Source organism: Eschrichtius robustus, chromosome 8 (genome assembly GCF_028021215.1).
Source record: "Eschrichtius robustus isolate mEscRob2 chromosome 8, mEscRob2.pri, whole genome shotgun sequence".
In the NCBI taxonomy this organism is placed as follows: Eukaryota; Metazoa; Chordata; class Mammalia; order Artiodactyla; family Eschrichtiidae; genus Eschrichtius; species Eschrichtius robustus.
In genome coordinates this window covers 52,629,133-52,648,636 of record NC_090831.1, presented here as the reverse complement: position 1 = coordinate 52,648,636, position 19,504 = coordinate 52,629,133, and the positions used below count along the sequence as shown (strand labels likewise).

General features: G+C 38.9%; 2 protein-coding genes across 5 annotated transcripts in view; one reads left to right on the top strand and one right to left on the bottom strand.

Annotated features, from left to right (window-relative positions):
• Positions 1–19,504, top strand: part of ELAPOR2 (endosome-lysosome associated apoptosis and autophagy regulator family member 2) — a 290,466-nt gene that overhangs the window by 176,410 nt on the left and 94,552 nt on the right. For 2 of the 3 annotated variants that reach the window (XM_068550469.1, XM_068550467.1), the window contains one exon: positions 10,336–13,139. In XM_068550469.1, the coding sequence (XP_068406570.1) occupies positions 10,336–10,395 (60 nt within the window). In that variant the 3' untranslated portion in view covers positions 10,396–13,139. Of the gene's footprint in view, positions 1–10,335; positions 13,140–19,504 lie in introns of those variants that run through there. The other variant, XR_011074820.1, reaches the window with a different exon arrangement.
• Positions 19,221–19,504, bottom strand: part of GRM3 (glutamate metabotropic receptor 3) — a 104,540-nt gene continuing 104,256 nt past the window's right edge. For both annotated transcript variants that reach the window (XM_068550471.1, XM_068550472.1), the window contains one exon: positions 19,221–19,294. In XM_068550471.1, the coding sequence (XP_068406572.1) occupies positions 19,221–19,294 (74 nt within the window). The remainder of the gene's footprint in view (positions 19,295–19,504) is intronic.

Sequence of the window (19,504 nt, the reverse complement as noted above, 5' to 3'; positions counted from 1 at the left end):
TCTTTGGAAAATCACCTAGAATAAAGGACTATCAGTGTCTTTTCATAAGACATGCAGAAACACAGGAGGCCCATGAAAAACTGTCTTCCATCACAAGTTGACTTAGACTTTTCACCTGGTGTGATCTTGTGTTTCCCTATTTGTTTTTTGTTTTTTTTTTTAACATCTTTATTGGAGTATAATTGCTTTGCAATGGTGTGTTCGTTTCTGCTTTATAACAAAGTGAATCAGTTATACATATACATATGTTCCCATATCTCTTCCCTCTTGTGCCTCCCTCCCTCCCACCCTCCCTATCCCACCCCTCTAGGTGGTCAGAAAGCACCAAGCTGATCTCTCTGTGCTATGCAGCTGCTTCCCACTAGCTATTTTACGTTTGGTAGTGTATATATTTCCATGCCACTCTCTCACTTTGTCACAGCTTACCCTTCCCCCTCCCCATATCCTCAAGTCCATTCTCTAGTAGGTCTGTGTCTTTATTCCCGTCTTGCCCCTAGGTTCTTCATGACCTTTTTTTTTTTTTCTCTTAGATTCCATATATATGTGTTTGATTCCCTATTTGTAAGGGTGGTATCTAACAATGAAGGGAGCCTTTAGGTGCCAGGGAATGCATTTAAGGGAAAGTCATCTCTGAGCTGAATCTAAAAGAATAAGTGGGCATTATGAGCACTACCTAAACCATTAAGTGTTTCCTCCTATTACAGTACCTCTTCTGTTGTTATATTATAGCCAGAGAAGTGAAAGCTTGAAGAGATTCTTGGAAACAGTCACAGGAAACAGGGAGGGTAGAACTTTTCTCCCTAAGAAGGTTCAATGTGCCACATTTTATTTTGAATAGCAATTTTAGTCAATGTAATGATTTTTTTTTTCATTTTTTAAGATGAAAATTTGAAGTATTACAGAAAAGTTGAAGGGATTGTGCAGTGGTACAACCATATATCCACCACCTAAATCTTACTCTTTATTACCTATCTCTCCATCCCTCTATCCATTTATTGATCTATCTTCTTTTTTTTGATGTGTTTCAAAGTGAGTTTCAGACTTCAATACATTTGATGCCTAAACACTTCAGTTTTCATATAATTGATGAGGGAATTCAATATTTTAAGTTTTTTTTAAAGGCAAAATGTTTACACAGAGTGAAATGTATATTTCACAAATACACGATGTGGTGAAATTTGAGAAATGGATATACCTGTGTAACCCTAAATCCTGTGAAGATATAGAACATTAGTCTGATGTCTGAAAGTAAACTCATGTCCTTATATGTATACTCAATCCCCATCCCCCAAGGGAAGCTATTGTGATGAACTTTTAAAACTATAGATTAGTTTTGCCTGTTTCAGAACTTCACATAATCATAATGACAGAGTGTGTAGTTTTTGTGTAAGTTTTCTTCCGCTCAGAAAAATCTTTTTGAGATTCATCCACCTTGTTGTGTTAATCTATAGCAGATTCCTCTGTGTGGAGGAGGAGTATTCTGTTGTATGGATTTGCCACGTTTGTTCATCTGTCCTCCTTTTGATGGACCCTTGTGCTATTTCCAGTGTTTGACTGAATAAAGCTGCTATGAATGCCATTGTACAAGTTTTATTGTGTCCCACTTTTAACATTTTTTTTACTTTTTATTTTTAAATTTTTTTTATGTGTGTCCCACTTTTAAAAATGTTACATATGATTTCATGGAGCAAAAAAATTTATAAATTTCTTAACTACTGTGTCAAGTAAGGTTTACTTTGTCTTATATATATCCTTATTCATGTTCTAAAGGCCATACTTCTTTGGTATTTCCTTATGCACTGGATTTGTGGGGTTTCATTTATAGATTTACTTTACTTGACTTTTCTTAACAAAAAATATCTTCAGTTGATTTTTTTCCTTTTTCTTTTGTTCACGTCACAGTCATTTATGGGATACTATCTGTTAGACGCTCCACTGGGTTTTGGTGACATGTCATATTAGACACAGTTAATCTCAGAGGCTAGTTTATTGATGGAAGACACATGCACATCAAACACACGCATTCATGCACACACACAACCCACATACACAGGATCATCCGGTATGACAAGAGTATTGAGTAGGGTCTCTTGGAGTACAGAAGAGAACGGAGTACAGTTAGGTGGCTAGTGACAAGCTAAGGAGAAGCTTCTAGGAGAAGTTGGATTTTGAGTAGATTCTTGAATTTAGAGCTTAAAAAGATCATTTTGTATGGCATCTTTATTTAATGCATGAGTAAACTGAGACCTAGAGAGGTTCACTTATTTGTCCAAGAGAGGGTGAGATAGGAATTAGAAACCATGTATTCTGAGTTCCAGTCCAGGTTTTTTCCTTCTGCATGATGGTGTTTCAGTACATTTTCACAGCCACTGATTGACAACCAACCATGTGCTAGGCCGTGGGTCATATTATGGGAATTAAAAAGTGAACAAGATACAATTCCTGCTGTTAGGAAGTCCCAGTCAGTTAGTAGTGTTAACTACACACACACAAACACACACACACACACACACACGCACACGCGTGCAGGGGTATATATCCCACCACATCAGCCACGGGAGCAAAATCCCATGTGAACACAGAAGACAGAGGACATGGTAACGAAAGCCCTATGAAGCCCTAATAACATGACTGTTTTCAGTGTTTTACTTGAAATATTACCTTGAGGATAACCAACAGGTCTCTGCCTCCCCTTCCCGAAGAACAAGTTGAATCAAATCTTCTCAAGGCAGGGCCACAAAAAGCTCAGCTTTCTCTTACAGTTCATGGCTGATACTCTAACACTCTTTCCTGTAATACACTGTGAGCTCCTTGAGAGCAGACGTTTTGTATCCCATAAAGTCTAGTCCTGTTCCTGTAACACATGGGTGCTTAATAAATGCTTGAATTATCGATGGTTATTCCTAGAAAATTAAGACTGGTAAACATGAGACTGAAGGCAGGCTCTGCCAGAGCCAGTGGGTTAGGGCGCTGCGATCTGCAGGCTGCTCTCCCAGGGGCTTGTCATCTCTGCAGAGGCAGGGAAATGGGATATGCTGGTGTTCATGCTGTGATTTTTTTCTGTAATCCTGACCATGTGGCCTTAAATTGATCTGAAGTCTCTGATTTCTCCACTCAAATGAGAGAAGACACAACAGCAAACTCATTCTTCCTGACAGATACTCAATATCTATTTCCTGTTGTTTTCTCATTTCACTTCTCTGCTTTAGGCACACATGCATGTGCACCCAGGACTGATCTGCCTCATATTTCTTTTATTTTAAAATAATCCTAGTTCTCTTCATCTTTATTCTCTTCAACAGCATAGTTCCCCCACCCCATTCCAGCAGCCTTCGGAGAGCTTTGTCTAACAGTGAAAACATTGGGAGAAACCTCACCTCTTATTTCTCTTTTTCCCCATTAAAGAAGAATAATTTCTCTTAACAGGCTACATCTTGAATGTATTATAAAACAAATGCCAGCAATGATATATTTGCATTAAAATTTTGATTTATTATCCGAGATGACTTGTTTTTAATATCTTTTTTTTTTTTAAAAAAAAAAAAAGAAATCAGCTCAAAGTAATCCTTATGCCAACAGGCATATTATGGGGTGGCATATTCTGCTCCCCTTGAAATGAATGTACCCCAATTTGCTTATGCATTCTTCTACTGGAGGACATCCTGGTTTCTTTAAGCTTATAGCCATTATGAATAGAGTTGCTGTGCTTAATTACATCCTTGTTTGCGTTTGGACATAGTTCTTTTTTTTTTTTTTTTTTTTAAACATCTTTATTGAAGTATAATTGCCTTACAATGGTGTGTTAGCTTCTGCTTTATAACAAAGTGAATCAGTTATACATATACAATATGTTCCCATTTCTCTTCCCTCTTGCATCTCCCTCCCTCCCACCCTCCCCATCCCACCCCTCTAGGTGGTCACAAAGCACAGAGCTGATCTCCCTGTGCTATGCGGCTGCTTCCCACTAGTTATCTATTTTACATTTGGTAGTGTATATATGTCCATGACACTCTCTTACCCTGTCACATCTCACCCCACCCCCTCCCCATATCCTCAAGTCCATTCTCTAGTAGGTCTGTGTCTTTATTCCCGTCTTGCCACTAGGTTCTTCATGGCCTTTTTTTTTCCCCTTAGATTCCGTATATATGTGTTAGCATACTGTATTTGTTTTTCTCTTTCTGACTTACTTCACTCTGTATGACAGACTCTAACTCCATCCACCTCATTACAAATACCTCCATTTCATTTCTTTTTATGGCTGAGTAATATTCCATTGTATATATGTGCCACATCTTCTTTATCCATTCATCTGTCGATGGACATTTAGGTTGCTTCCATGTCCTGGCTATTGTAAGTAGAGCTGCAATGAACATTTTGGTACATGACTCTTTTTGACCTATGGTTTTCTCAGGGTATATGCCCAGTAGTGGGATTGCTGGGTTGTATGGTAGTTCTATTTGTAGTTTTTTAAGGAACCTCCATACTGTTCTCCATAGTGGCTGTATCAATTTTCATTCCCACCAACAGTGCAAGAGTGTTCCCTTTCCTCCACACCCTCTCCAGCATTTATTGTTTCTAGATTTTTTGATGATGGCCATTCTGACCGGTGTGAGATGATATCTCATTGTAGTTTTGATTTGCATTTCTCTAATGATTAATGATGTTGAGCATTCTTTCATGTGTCTGTAGGCCATCTGTATATCTTCTTTGGAGAAATGTCTATTTAGGTCTTCTGCCCATTTTTGGATTGGGTTGTTGGTTTTTTTGTTATTGAGCTGCATGAGCTGCTTGTAAATCTTGGAGATTAATCCTTTGTCAGTTGCTTCATTTGCAAATATTTTCTCCCATTCTGATGGTTGTCTTTTGGTCTTGTTTATGGTTTCCTTTGCTGTGCAAAAGCTTTTAAGTTTCATTAGGTCCCATTTGTTTATTTGTGTTCTTATTTCCATTTCTCTGGGAGCTGGGTCAAAAAGAATCTTGCTGTGATGTATGTCATAGAGTGTTCTGCCTATGTTTTCCTCTAAGAGTTTGATAGTGTCTGCCCTTACACTTAGGTCTTTAATCGATTTTGAGTTTATTTTTGTGCATGGTGTCAGGGAGTGTTCTAATTTCATACTTTTACATGTACCTGTCCAATTTTCCCAGCACCACTTATTGAAGAGGCTGTCTTTTCTCCACTGTATATGCTTGCCTCCTTTATCAAAGATAAGGTGACCATATGTGTGTGGGTTTATCTCTGGGCTTTCTATCCTGTTCCATTGATCTATATTTCTGTTTTTGTGCCAGTACCAAACTGTCTTGATTACTGAAGCTTTGTAATATAGTCTGAAGTCAGGGAGCCTGATTCCCCCAGCTCCATTTTTCGTTCTCAAGATTGCTTTGGCTATTCGGGGTCTTTTGTGTTTCCATACAAATTGTGAAATTTTTTGTTCTAGTTCTGTGAAAAATGCCAGTGGTAGTTTGATAGGGATTGCATTGAATCTGTAGATTGCTTTGGGTAGTAGAGTCATTTTCACAATGTTGATTCTTCCAATCCAGGAACATGGTATATCTCTCCATCTATTTGTATCATCTTTAATTTCTTTCATCAGTGTCTTATAATTTTCTGCATACAGGTCTTTTGTCTCCTTAGGTAGGTTTATTCCTAGATATTTTATTCTTTTTGTTGCAATGGTAAATGGGAGTGTTTTCTTAATTTCACGTTCAGATTTTTCGTCATTAGTGTATAGAAATGCAAGAGATTTCTGTGCATTAATTTTGTATCCTGCTACTTTACCAAATTCATTGATTAGCTCTAGGAGTTTTCTGGTAGCATCTTTAGGATTCTCTATGTATAGTATCATGTCATCTGCAAATAGTGACAGCTTTACTTCTTCTTTTCCGATTTGGATTCCTTTTATTTCTTTGTCTTCTCTGATTGCTGTGGCTAACACTTCCAAAACTATGTTGAATAATAGTGGTGAGAGTGGGCAACCTTGTCTTGTTCCTGATCTTAGTGGAAATGGTTTCAGTTTTTCACCATTGAGGACAATGTTGGCTGTGGGTTTGTCATATATGGCCTTTATTATGTTGAGGAAAGTTCCCTCTCTGCCTACTTTCTGCAGGGCTTTTATCATAAATGGGTGTTGAATTTTGTCGAAAGCTTTCTCTGCATCTATTGAGATGATCATATGCTTTTTCTCCTTCAATTTGTTAGTATGGTGTATCACATTGATTGATTTGCGTATATTGAAGAATCCTTGCATTCCTGGGATAAACCCCACTTGATCATGGTATATAATCCTTTTAATGTGCTGTTGGATTCTGTTTGCTAGTATTTTGTTGAGGATTTTTGCATCTATGTTCATCAGTGATATTGGCCTGTAGTTTTCTTTCTTTGTGACATCTTTGTCTGGTTTTGGTATCAGGGTGATGGTGGCCTCGTAGAATGAGTTTGGGAATGTTCCTCCCTCTGCAGTATTTTGGAAGAGTTTGAGAAGGATAGGTGTTAGCTCTTCTCTAAATGTTTGATAGAATTCACCTGTGAAGCCATCTGGTCCTGGGCTTTTGTTTGTTGGAAGGTTTTTAATCACAGTTTCAATTTCAGTGCTTGTGATTGGTCTGTTCATATTTTCTATTTCTTCCTGGTTCAGTCTCGGCAGTTTGTGCATTTCTAAGAATCTGTCCATTTCTTCCAGGTTGTCCATTTTATTGGCATAGAGTTGCTTGTAGTAATCTCTCATGATCTTTTGTATTTCTGCAGTGTCAGTGGTTACTTCTCCTTTTTCATTTCTAATTCTATTGATTTGAGTCTTCTCCCTTTTTCTCTTGATGAGTCTGGCTAATGGTTTATCAATTTTGTTTATCTTCTTGAAGAACCAGCTTTTAGTTTCATTGATTTTTGCTATTGTTTCCTTCATTTCTTTTTCATTTATTTCTGACCTGATCTTTATAATTTCTTTCCTTCTGCTAGCTTTGGGGTTTTTTTGTTCTTTTTTCTCTAATTGCTTTAGGTGCAAGGTTAGGTTGTTTATTCGAGATGTTTCCTGTTTCTTGAGGTAGGCTTGTATTGCTATAAACTTCCCTCTTAGCACTGCTTTTGCTGTGTCCCATAGGTTTTGGGTCGTCGTATCTCCATTGTCATTTGTTTCTAGGTATTTTTTGATTTCCCCTTTGATTTCTTCAGTGATCACTTCGTTATTAAGTAGTGTATTGTGTAGCCTCCATGTGTTTGTATTTTTTACAGATCTTTTCCTGTAATTGATATCTAGTCTCATAGCGTTGTGGTCGGAAAAGATACTTGATACGATTTCAATTTTCTTAAATTTACCAAGGCTTGATTTGTGACCCAAGATATGATCTATCCTGGAGAATGTTCCATGAGCACTTGAGAAAAATGTGTATTCTGTTGTTTTTGGGTGGAATGTCCTATAAATATCCATTAAGTCCATCTTGTTTAATGTATCATTTAAAGCTTGTGTTTCCTTATTTATTTTCATTTTGGATGATCTGTCCATTGGTGAAAGTGGGGTGTTAAAGTCCCCTACTATGATTGTGTTGCTGTCGATTTCCCCTTTTATGGCTGTTAGTATTTGCCTTATGTATTGAGGTGCTCCTATGTTGGGTGCATAAATATTTACAATTGTTATACCTTCCTCTTGGATCGATCCCTTGATCATTATATAGTGTCCTTCTTTGTCTCTTGTAATAGTCTTTATTTTAAAGTCTATTTTGTCTGATATGAGAATTGCTACTCCAGCTTTCTTTTGATTTCCATTTGCATGGAATATCTTTTTCCATCCCCTCACTTTCAGTCTGTATGTGTCTCTAGGTCTGAAGTGGGTCTCTTGTAGACAGCATATATATGGGTCTTGTTTTTGTATCCATTCAGCCAGCCTGTGTCTTTTGGTGGGAGCATTTAATCCATTTACATTCAAGGTAATTATCGATATGTATGTTCCTATTCCCATTTTCTTAAATGTTTTGGGTTTGTTATTGTAGGGGTTTTCCTTCTCTTGTGTTTCTTGCCTAGAGAAGTTCCTTTAGCATTTGTTGTAAAGCTGGTTTGGTGGTGCTGAACTCTCTCAGCTTTTGCTTGTCTGTAAAGGTTTTAATTTCTCCATCGAATCTGAATGAGATCCTTGCTGGGTAGAGTAATCTTGGTTGTAGGTTTTTCTCCTTCATCACTTTAAGTATATCCTGCCACTCCCTTCTGGCTTGCAGAGTTTCTGCTGAAAGATCAGATGTTAACCTTATGGGGATTCCCTTGTGTGTTATTTGTTGTTTTTCCCTTGCTGCCTTTAATATGTTTTCCTTATATTTAATTTTTGACAGTTTGATTAGTATGTGTCTTGGCGTGTTTCTCCTTGGGTTTATCCTGTATGGGACTCTCTGTGCTTCCAGGAGTTGATTAACTATTTCCTTTCCCATATTAGGGAAGTTTTCAACTATAATCTCTTCAAATATTTTCTCAGTCCCTTTCTTTTTCTCTTCTTCTTCTGGGACCCCTATAATTCGAATGTTGGTGTGTTTAATGTTGTCCCAGAGGTCTCTGAGACTGTCCTCAGTTCTTTTCATTCTTTTTTCTTTGTCCTGCTCTGCAGTAGTTATTTCCACCATTTTATCTTCCAGGTCACTTATCCTTTCTTCTGCCTCAGTTATTCTGCTATTGATCCCATCTAGAGTATTTTTAATTTCATTTATTGTGTTTTTCATCATTGCTTGGTTCCTCTTTAGTTCTTCTACGTCCTTGTTAAATGTTTCTTGCATTTTGTCTATTCTATTTCCAAGATTTTGGATCATCCTTACTATCATTATTCTGAATTCTTTTTCAGGTAGACTACCTATTTCCTCTTCATTTGTTAAGTCTGGTGTGTTTTGACCCTGCTCCTTCATCTGCTGTGTGTTTTTCTGTCGTCTCATTTTGCTTATCTTACTGTGTTTGGGGTCTCCTTTTCCCAGACTGCAGGTTCGTAGTTCCCGTTGTTTTTGGTATCTGTCCCCAGTGGCTAAGGTTGGTTCAGTGGGTTGTGTAGGCTTCCTGGTGGAGGGAACTAGTGCCTGAGTTCTGGTGGATGAGGCTGGATCTTGTCTTTCTGGTGGGCACGTCCACGTCTGGTGGTGTATTTTGGGGTGTCTGTGGCCTTATTATGATTTTAGGCAGCCTCTCTGCTAATGGATGGGGCTGTGTTCCTGTCTTGCTAGTTGTTTGGCATAGGGTGTTCAGCACTGTAGCTTGCTGGTCATTGAGTGATTCTGGGTCTTGATGTTGAGATGGAGATCTCTGAGAGATTTTTGCCGTTTGGTATTACGTGGAGCTGGGAGGTCTCTTGTGGGCCAGTGTCCTGAAGTTGGCTCTCCCACCTCAGAGGTACGGCCCTGATGCCTGGCTGGAGCACCAAGAGCCTTTCGTCCACACGGCCTTATCTTCCTCAGATCTGTGTAACTGGAAGGATCGATCCAAGGGCTTGAAGGAAGATACCAAGGGGGTCCTTAATTTAGTCTGGGGAATATTCCACACTCCTTTCCCCACTTGGGTGGATGTCCAAACCCTCCTGAACATCGTATTCTCGCGCGGTCCAGCGGCACCTCCAGCCTCCTCGCTCAGTCTCTTTAATATCTTTAGTAGGCGTGCTTCCCAAAGATTTTCCTAAAACATATCAGTGAACCCAAATGATCTTGTGTCTTATTGGTGTTATCTTTATTTCTGCTCTCCTTTTTTCTTATTATTTACCCTGTGTTATCTTGAGAATATTTAGTTTACTATCTACAGTTTGCATGGATAGGTCATCTATTTCAGCACCCGGATCAAATATCCCCCTTGCATGGGTCTCAGTGATTTCTTCACAAGAATCACAGCTTCATCTTTTGGTGTCTGTTGCAGTCATGTGTTTGCTTCTGTTTTGGATTGTGTGTCTTATCCCCTGGACATCTGTTTGGGATTGACATGTACACACTGCTATATTTAAAATGGATAACCAACAAGGACCTACTGTATAGCACGGGGAACTCTGCTCAATATTATGTAGCAACCTCAATGAGAAAAGAATCTGAAAAAGAATAGATACATGTGTATGTGTAAATGAATCACTTTGCTGTACACCTGAAACTAACACAACATTGTTAATCAACTATACTCCAATATAAAATAAAAAGTTAAAAGAAAAGGCATCCTTCAGGGTAGGCATGCTATCTGTTTTATATCTGCCACCCTCCTTTAAATGTAAAATCCTAATTACAAGTGGCAGGTACATAGATTAAAATGATTTCAGAACTTACTTTCTGGATATGTAAGATCCTAAAATCTTATTGGAATTTTAGTGAGTTGATTTTGTCTTAATATTTTTTCCCCCATAGGACAAAGAAGACCATTTTGAATCTGTTCAACTGAAATCCTCAAGATCTCCAAATATATGAAAGACAGTGCTGTAGCCTTCAGACTAATGAACAAAGAAACCTGCTCTCTAGTTTTACAGGACCATAGTTTAGAGCCTGTCCTCGTATCCGGCACATTGGTGATGTCACAGAGGAGGGCCATGCCGCTGAAAAGGGAAGGAGGTTGAAATGTTAGATTGCCTTATAACATGGTCAAGTGTCTTGCCAAAAATAAGAAAGCAAATGTTTTGAGTCTCAACTGAAGATGAAGCTCAACTCAGGAAGAGATGTATCTGTATATACAAATAACTCAGAACCAAGGTTAAGCCCACCGGTGCACTGCTGATGCATGCCATATAATTAATGGGTAACTTTTCTTCTTTATGAATTCTATATAAAAAGTGTGTTTGGAGGGCTGATGTGAGCATATGCATTGTGATCCCATTTATGTCTTGTCTTTGTTTATATTTTGGGGAAGATTTGAAAAAATTTTTAAGGTACAGTTATTTTTTCCCATTATTTATTTTCCTGACAGACCTTAAAACATGTTTTCTATTAAAAATGGTGAACAAAGAAAGACAATAGATTTTTCATTTTTCCATAGGGTATCCTTGTTGATTTCAGAAGCCTAAGTAAGCAGTAATTCTTAATGAAGAGTCAGCATGTGCTTGGGTTATCTAACTTATAATCGCCTTTGAAATTCCATCCTTGTTGGAACTGGTAAGAAGGGCTTGACTGAAAGTGGGATTCTTAAAAATAAATAAATAAATAAATAAATAAATAAATAAATAAATAAATAAATAAATAAAGGACAAGGAGAAGCCTTGCCTTTCCACTGATACAAACAAGCTGACACTATTATAAAAGTCAAATGGCTTGAAACAATTTATGTAATACTTGAAGTATAATTTGGAATGAGTAGGAAAGCTTGTTTATCAAATCACTTGCAAAATCATGAGAAGGAAGTGGGCTGGCTTGTCTATAAGTACAGACAACTGTACAAAGGTATTGGGATAATTTCATGGTCTCCAGAAAATAACAGTGGGACATTTACCCTATGTCAAGCATCAAAGGTTATATGCTTATTTTCCTGCTAAAGACTTTAAGGATTATGACTTCCATGGAAGTTTCCTTTTTAAGTTAGCAAGGCAGGGATTAAATTTTAGAAAATTGCATATAACTGTATTCAGAATAAGAATGTGGTTGTCCCATAAGCAGTTATGAAATAAGTGTTGTTGCTCTTATTCAAAAATGATCCAGGTAATTGTGATATTTCCTGTGATGGACAGGTTATATTGGTATTAGTGCGACTTAAATATTGTTGGTTGAAAGAAGTTTGAATGAAGCTGGATTTGACCAATTTTGTGTAAAACTTAATTGTTTTAGAAGTGGGAAAGAGGGGAGTTTCCTGACCATTTATAATCTAAGGTGCTCTGGTTTGTTTCCAATAAACAGTGATCTTTATAGGTTTTAATCCAGATTTTTAAAAGCCTGGTGATTGGCCGAGAGAGGCAGGGCATAGGGGCAGGGTTTGTTGAATGTTTTGCCCCAAGTCTGTCAATGAGATATGACTTGTAACTTTTGATTCAGCAGGTCGTCCTTAGTTTTGTGGCAAATGAGATAAAAATAAATAATTGAATTTATTTGACTGGTGGGTAAAACACTGGACCATTCTGTTATTGTTGAATGAATGTTTGTTTTGTGTACATCACTACTGTTGGATTCGTGAGTATAGGTGAGGTTGCCATTGTTTTATTGTTTGTTGTGAAATTCACGGAGGGCATTGCTTTACGTAAACGTCTTCCACGTTTAATTTCTTAAATTTTATTATGACGAAGAAATTATTTTGGCATTGCTCATTTTTGTCCTGCCAACAGTGCTGATGAGCCTTTCCCGATCTTGATCAAAATTTAAACAGAAGAATGAAAATACACTTGAAGCGCACCCTTTTAGAGGAACCCTGGCAAAGTCATACAGACTGGACAGAGTCAGGAAGTTTCCGCATAGTCACCTGTCACCTCTCTCTTCATCTTTGCTGTGCTCAACATGTATGTTCCAAGCCATAGAGATAATTGGGATTTGCTCCCAGGTAGCTTCTTTCTTCTCCTGTCACAGGACTAAAATCTCTGACGTGTCAAAAATGCCTTAAATTTTAATGAACTCTCTGAAAATATAGTTGGTATTCAAGGATATATTTATTTTATTTCTAATTTTAGATATAAAATAGATTTTGGCAGCTCAGTCCCATCTTTGGAAAGAGCTGACTTTTTCCTTTGGATCCCGGTGGGTTGTCATTTTATTCCAAGCCCTGAAGAAGTATGACAGAAGGAATATTGTGAGGAAAATATTCAGATCAATCCTGGCTATAAAACTCACTTTAATTTTATGTCTTGCCTTTGCAAAGCTCAGTGGAATGTTGAAAGGCATAAACAAATTAATCACGTTTCTATGATTTTTAACTGACAGTTGTTATTTCCTTTCCCCTCTAAGTGGTAGAAGAAGTTATTTGTTATTTTTCTAAAAGGCAGTTTTGAAGGCTTAAATACTCCATTAAGTCAGCTGTTACCTGTAATATCTCTCAGTGCTCTGTCAAAACATTTAAATCAGCTTTCCACTGAATGAGACTATGTCTTCTACGGATAAATTATATCATGCCATTTAACAATGTTGAGCAGTTTGATATGTGTTCACTTGATTTAAAACATTGGATTCTATTCTTGTTGACTTTTCCCCTCTTTGGTTACCAGTAATCAAGTCCTTTCCGGGATTAAAAATGTTTCATAGTATTTTTGTGTAGATTTTTGTCATTATTTTCTTCCCCAGGAGAGAAAAGGTGGTTTAAATGGTTATGTTGAACAATTGCTTGGGTCTAGTTATTTACCATTTGGGGTCTCCAGGTTCCATGGTGGTGGGTCATCGATTGACTCTAGTTCTTCAAGACAGATCTGGTCAACTGTCATCTGACATGTGTCAGTAGAGCTACTTCCTGTGACTCGTGGTCATTCCTAATGGGAGGCTAATATGCAGATCATTTCTCTCTTCCTAACGAAAGTAAATTTCCTGCGAGTCGGGGTGGGAAATTGATTTTATTGGCAAGTTTATTTTATTTATTTATTTATTTTTAGGTCTGCATGAGTGGTATTTAATCAGCTTTACTGAGGAATGATATACAAACAATAAACTCCATCCATTAAACATGTGCAATACGAGTTTTGAAAGTTTTATATACCTGTTACATCACTAACATAATCAACATACAGAACATTTTCACCACACCGAAAGATTTCTTATAGCCTTCATTTCTCCTTTCACCTCCAGCCTCCAGGCAGCCCCTGATTTGATTTTTAACCATTACAGCTTAGTTTGGATTTTTTATAAATGAAATCAGGCAGGAATGTAGTCTTTTATGTCTGGCTTCTTCAGCATAATGATTCTGAGTTTCATCCATGTTGGTGTGGGTAGCAGTAGTTATTTTTTATTGCTGAGTAATAGTCCATTGAATGGTGGAATTACACTTTGTTTATCTATTCATGGATGTTTCCAGTTGCATTAGAGTTTTTATTATCACTTAAGAGTGCTGTCTACTTCAGTGCAGACAGGACCAGTTTACATTTCTTCAGTACAGAAGAATCAAGATGTTTTAGTAGGTGAAAAGTATAAATTGCCTCATCTGGCCTATTCCTTGATCTGATTCTGTCTCAAAGGTCCTCATCCTTGAACTCAGGTCTCAACACAGTCAAGACACTTTCCATTACTTTTTTTTCATTGTATTGGCATGTTTACCTTTTGTCAGTGTATTGCTCACATTTACCTTTTGACAGTAAAGATGTATAGAGTAGAACTTCTTCCGAGGACTTACATATCCTCACATCTATTTTCTACTGACCATGAACATTATCTCAGGTTTACATGCCCAAGTCCTAAATTAAGGTCACCCTAAAGAAAAGGACTCAAGGGGAGTAAACTGAAAAAAATCCTAACACCTGACTTATTCCTTGGATGCTAAAATGGAGTTCACCTTCACAGTAACTGGCCAGAGATTACACTCTTGCTGGATTTAATTTTGGTTTAACATTTTCAGATGAGTTCATTTTAGGATCATAAATGAAGGAAGTAAAAGATAGGGGCGAATAATTGAAAATTAATTGATACTACTATTGCAATTGATATTAATTGATGTTACTATTGCAATTGTCTAGATCAGAGGCCAGCAAACTTTTTCTGGAAAGGGTCAGATAGTAAATATTTTCAGCTTTGCAGGTCATGTGGTCTCTGTTGCAGCTCTTCAACTCTGCCATTGTAGCATGAAAGCAGCCACAGACATTATACAAACAAATGGGTGTGGCTGCATTCAAAGAAATGTACTTTATGTACATGGAAATTTGAGTTTCATTTATATTTCACTTGTCATGAAATGTTACATTTCTTTTGATTTTTTCCCCCAACTATTTAAAAATGTAGAAGCATTCTTAGCTCACAGGTTTTATAGAAACAGATGCTAGGCTAGGATTTGACCTGTGAGCCGTGGTTTGTTGACCACTGGTTTTAGTCACTACACCCCACAAACAAAACTATTTGGAAGAATCTGCACAGATTTTTTGCCCTTTAGGAGTTTACACCTTCAAAGTTTCTCAAGTCTCTAGAGAGGATCAAGAAAAAAATAACCCATCACCCTCCCTTGATGATTTAATCACCCACCAGGTGACAAAGCTAGGTACTCTTCTGAGTTCCTTTTATAGTTCTGGGACTTGATTGTGGATATTGATTAGGAAATGATAAAACTAAAACAAGTGAGTTTGTTCAAAGTCAACCAGCACGATTGATTTAAAAGCCTTTTCTCATTGTGGTTTCTGTAACATTTGTTGCCAAGGTAACTGGATTTGGAGATAATATTCAATCTTACGTACAGATTTATTTCAAGTAACTATATGGAAGTAGTGTATATGGATGCATATAGTGTCAGCCTAGATTCCTGAGCTCTGGCGCTGGAGAGGGTCCCCTGCCAGCCCTGGAGGGTCCATTGCATGTGTTCAGGCTGCGCACCCCTCAGTCCACACACATTTACCAAATCCTATTTTAAGACTGACTGAGCTGCAAAAGACACGTAGGATCCCTTCAGTGATTGATGGTTCAAGAAACAGACCTCCAGTCGCCTTGAACGAAATGTCCCAGTTTGGCTTTTCATTTGCTGGAATTTTCCTCATCTTATTAACGGTGACTCTTGGATGAAGCGCCCTGTCTAAAATAGCTTGTGGATATTGGTAAATTTGGTTTGGAGGGGAGTAATATTTCCTTTATCTCAGATGGCTGATTTCAGATTACCGTTGCTTGGCTTAAATGAATGAGTCCAACCAGTGAGAACTGTGCAAATCTAAGCTTTCTGTCACAGAACAGGAGTGATAACTGCCTTATTCATGGGTTTGGGCCTTATTAGGGCTGTGAAGGTTAGAATTCATACTGATGTTCCATCTTCCTGGCACCTCACTTTTCTTGGCTTCTCCGTGTTTCTAGCCCTTTGCTAAAGAGCTCTGGCACCCAGAACCCTCATGGTGGGTGCATGGATAAAGAGGGGGCGAGCTGAGGGGGCAGTGTGGGGTGCATACTGTAAGGGTACACTGGCTGAATTAACTCCTTCCAGGCACTCTCCTAATCTGTCCTCTGTGTGGTCTGCCAACCAGCTTGCCTCACACTTTGAAAATGGGACCTTTTTATTTTACCATGAGAAGCCTGAGTGCGCAAGAGAATCTATTAATACTTGAACTAGAGAGGACACGGAGCATTCCAGAAACGGTAAACTCTCAGGAATCCAACAATAATCAACCATATCATTAGGTTCTGCTATGTTTCTTATGAGAGGGATAGACCATTCTGCTTGAGTTCCTTAAATTCAGGATGTTTTTGAAAAGATGGATCGGCTCAGTGAGTTTTATATTCTGAGGGAATGAAATGTCATTACTGGAGTTAAAAAAAAAATCAATCCAAAACCTATTTGTTTGAAATGCCTCATGTAAAAAAGATTTTATAGCTGCTATTTTCCATACAGATGCTGAAAGTTCTTGAAAAAATTACTTCTAGGGATCACACGTTAGGGGATGCACTTTTGAATAGGAAACACGGTACGAGGCAGGGAAGAAAAAGGTGACGAGAGCTGTCGGTCAACGCACTTTCAGTGCAAAGGCAGCGAGTGAGATAGAGCGGCCATAGATCGAAACCCAGCTCTCAGAAACACGCACTCAGGATTCACCCACAGCCCAATTGTCTTGTTTACAAAGATCCATGATCCATTTGATTACTTTAGGCATTAGCTGTGTCTCTGAACAACCCAACTGATATTGCCTCCCTTAGCCTGTCACATCTCATCAGTGGTTTGAGTTTATTTTCTCTCCCATCAGCCTTGCCTTTGCCTTGATACTGAGCAGATGCTCGTTCTGAGTACACTTATCCAGCACTCCTGCCAGTTTCCGTCGCAACAGACTTCTTTTTTGCCATCTAGTGCTGTTGAATCTGTTACTCAGTCCGCCCCACCCACTCCCCCCCCCCCCCCCCGCCCCCGAGTCCAGGTTCTTCTTTGAATGTGAGAGTTTAGAGACTGTTTGCACTGTTGTCTTTGAGCGTCTGGTGAGTTTTGGACACATGGATAAGGATGCTGATTCAAATGCATCCAGAAGGAAGAAGAGAATTTCTAACATAGGACTCCTCACTTTATTTCCTTCAAGGCCAGTCCTGTTGGCTTTTATGCACCTGCTCATTATTTCTGAATTTTTTTTTTTTTAAGATTTATTGATTCATTGATTGCTATGTTGGGTCTTCATTTCTGTGCTAGGGCTTTCTCTAGTTGCGGCGAGCGGGGGCCACTCTTCATCGCGGTGCGCGGCCCTCTCACTATCGCGGCCTCTCTTGTTGCGGAGCACAGGCTGCAGACGCGCAGGCTCAGTAATTGTGGCTCACGGGCCTAGTTGCTCCGCGGCATGTGGGATCTTCCCAGACCAGGGCTCGAACCCGTCTCCCCTGCATTGGCAGGCAGATTCTCAACCACTGCGCCACCAAGGAAGTCCCTCTGAATATTTTAAAAGTCGTACGAGTCTTGATTAACCAGGCCCTGGTTATTTAGCCTGGGGGTCCCTCATTGCCTCCTCTTCCTTCCTCTCACTGTCTGCCTCAGTTGCAGTTCCCTCATTAGCATATTTTCCAGTCTTGTTGCTTCTTAAAGGCAAGAACTATGTGTTAATCATCTTTTTCTCTGTCGTGGGTTGAAGAGTGGCCCCTTAAAAGATAGGTACACATCCTAATGGTACTTCATTTCAAAAAAGGGCCTTTGTAGATGTCATTAAGGATCTTGAAATGAGACCACCCTGCATTATCCCGGTGCGCCCTAAGTCCAATGACAAGTGTCCTCATAAGAGACACACAGAGGAGAAGGTGACATGAAGGCGGACGCAGAGATTCGAGTGATTTGATGTCAGGAAGCTGCCAGCCACCAGAAACTAGAAGAGGGCTGGAATGGATTCTCCCCTGCAGCTAAGATGGTGCAGCCCTGAAGACACTGAGAGTCAGTTTCTGTTGTTCTAAGCCTCCCAGTTCGTGTTAAGTTGTCAGATGAGTTACAGGAAACGAATACGTTCTCTGTCCATGGTATCTGGTGCAGGACCTAGCAGATAGGTACTCAGCGAATTTTTCTACATTAATCAATCGTTTGTGACTCAAGGGTTTACCAGGGGAAATAGGACAGTGCTGGTAAGAATGAGCCAGTTTTAGCTTATCCGTGCTTTCCCTGTTTGCTCCTTTATTTAGGTTAGTAAAATATTCAGGTTTAGAGACGAATCTGTACACCTGAGCATTGTTCTTGGGACTTTGGAAAAGCATTGGAAAAGAAGATGTACTACATTTTTGTTGCTACGTTCAGCTCTGAACCATGAGAGTGATTTTCCAATGGAATAACAAGATGCTTTCCCAGGCTCCTTGCTAGTAATTAAGGTTGTTTTGGGAAATGAGAGCCATCAAACCTCCCCTGGCAGGTCAGCCTCTGCAATCAGACGAATGCAGGGATGGAGAAACCTTCTCTTTGCCTCAGAGCCATATTTGGGCAAAATCTGGGCTGCCGTACAGATGTGGCTTAAAGAAACCAACAAGGGTATTATCATCTGGCCACTGTAATCCCCTGATATTTATGCTGTCATCAGTCAAATTCTGATCATGCGATCTGCAAAGAAGGCTACATCTGCTCACAGCTCCCTCGTAGGGTAACAACTTGTGTTCAGTGTATCTAGATACGAAGAGAAGCACAGTTAGATCATTTCTTCCAACATTAAAAAGTAGAAATGGTCTAAAGTCAACATACTCAAATTACCTGGAATGATTAAAAAAAGTACAAGCCATTATCCACCATGCTGGAAAACCTTGAAGGTTTTATTCTCAATATCTTTGCATTAATACAGATGCTTTTTACTTTGTGCTGAGAAAAACAATCTGTTACACATAATGTAACTTTAATATACAACATAGAAACTCACCCTAAGTTAGTTACAACAAGGACCTACAAAAAACTTCATAGGAAAAAAAGTTACCTAATATCGCCACTGTATTTTCTAATAGACTGACCCTGTCAGACCCTGTCACCAATGCTCAGCTCTGTAAACAATGGTTATTTCCATGTTCTGGGGACTTGTTAATAATAGGGACACTAAAATCAGTCTAAAAAGTTCTAGCACGTCACTATATACTGTACAGTCCTTAAAAATAATTTATTGTACTGTTTCTAAAAAAAGGTACTAGGGGTGTTCTTTTGCTCTGTTTCCACATTCCGGAGCTGCACGTGAGCACTTTCATCTAACAGCCTAAAATCACGAGAACTGAACTGCAATTCACAATCACAGAGATGAGGTGGTGGAGTCGAGGACTTCCCGCCCGTTGCACACCGTCGGCACATACGTGCTTGCAGAGGCTGGAAAACAGAGCAGGACAGAAAATTCTGCATTAATCAAGGGGGCCACAGAGCTACTGGCATGGATAATCCTAGACACTATTAAAAGTAAAAAACTCATTTTAACTTGGCTTTGGAAAATGCTAGGTGATTTAGTGCTGTAGTAGGTCAACCTTCTAAACGTGCTCTGCTCAAAGTTAGTTTGTATCCTGGAACTTACCTCCATTACTG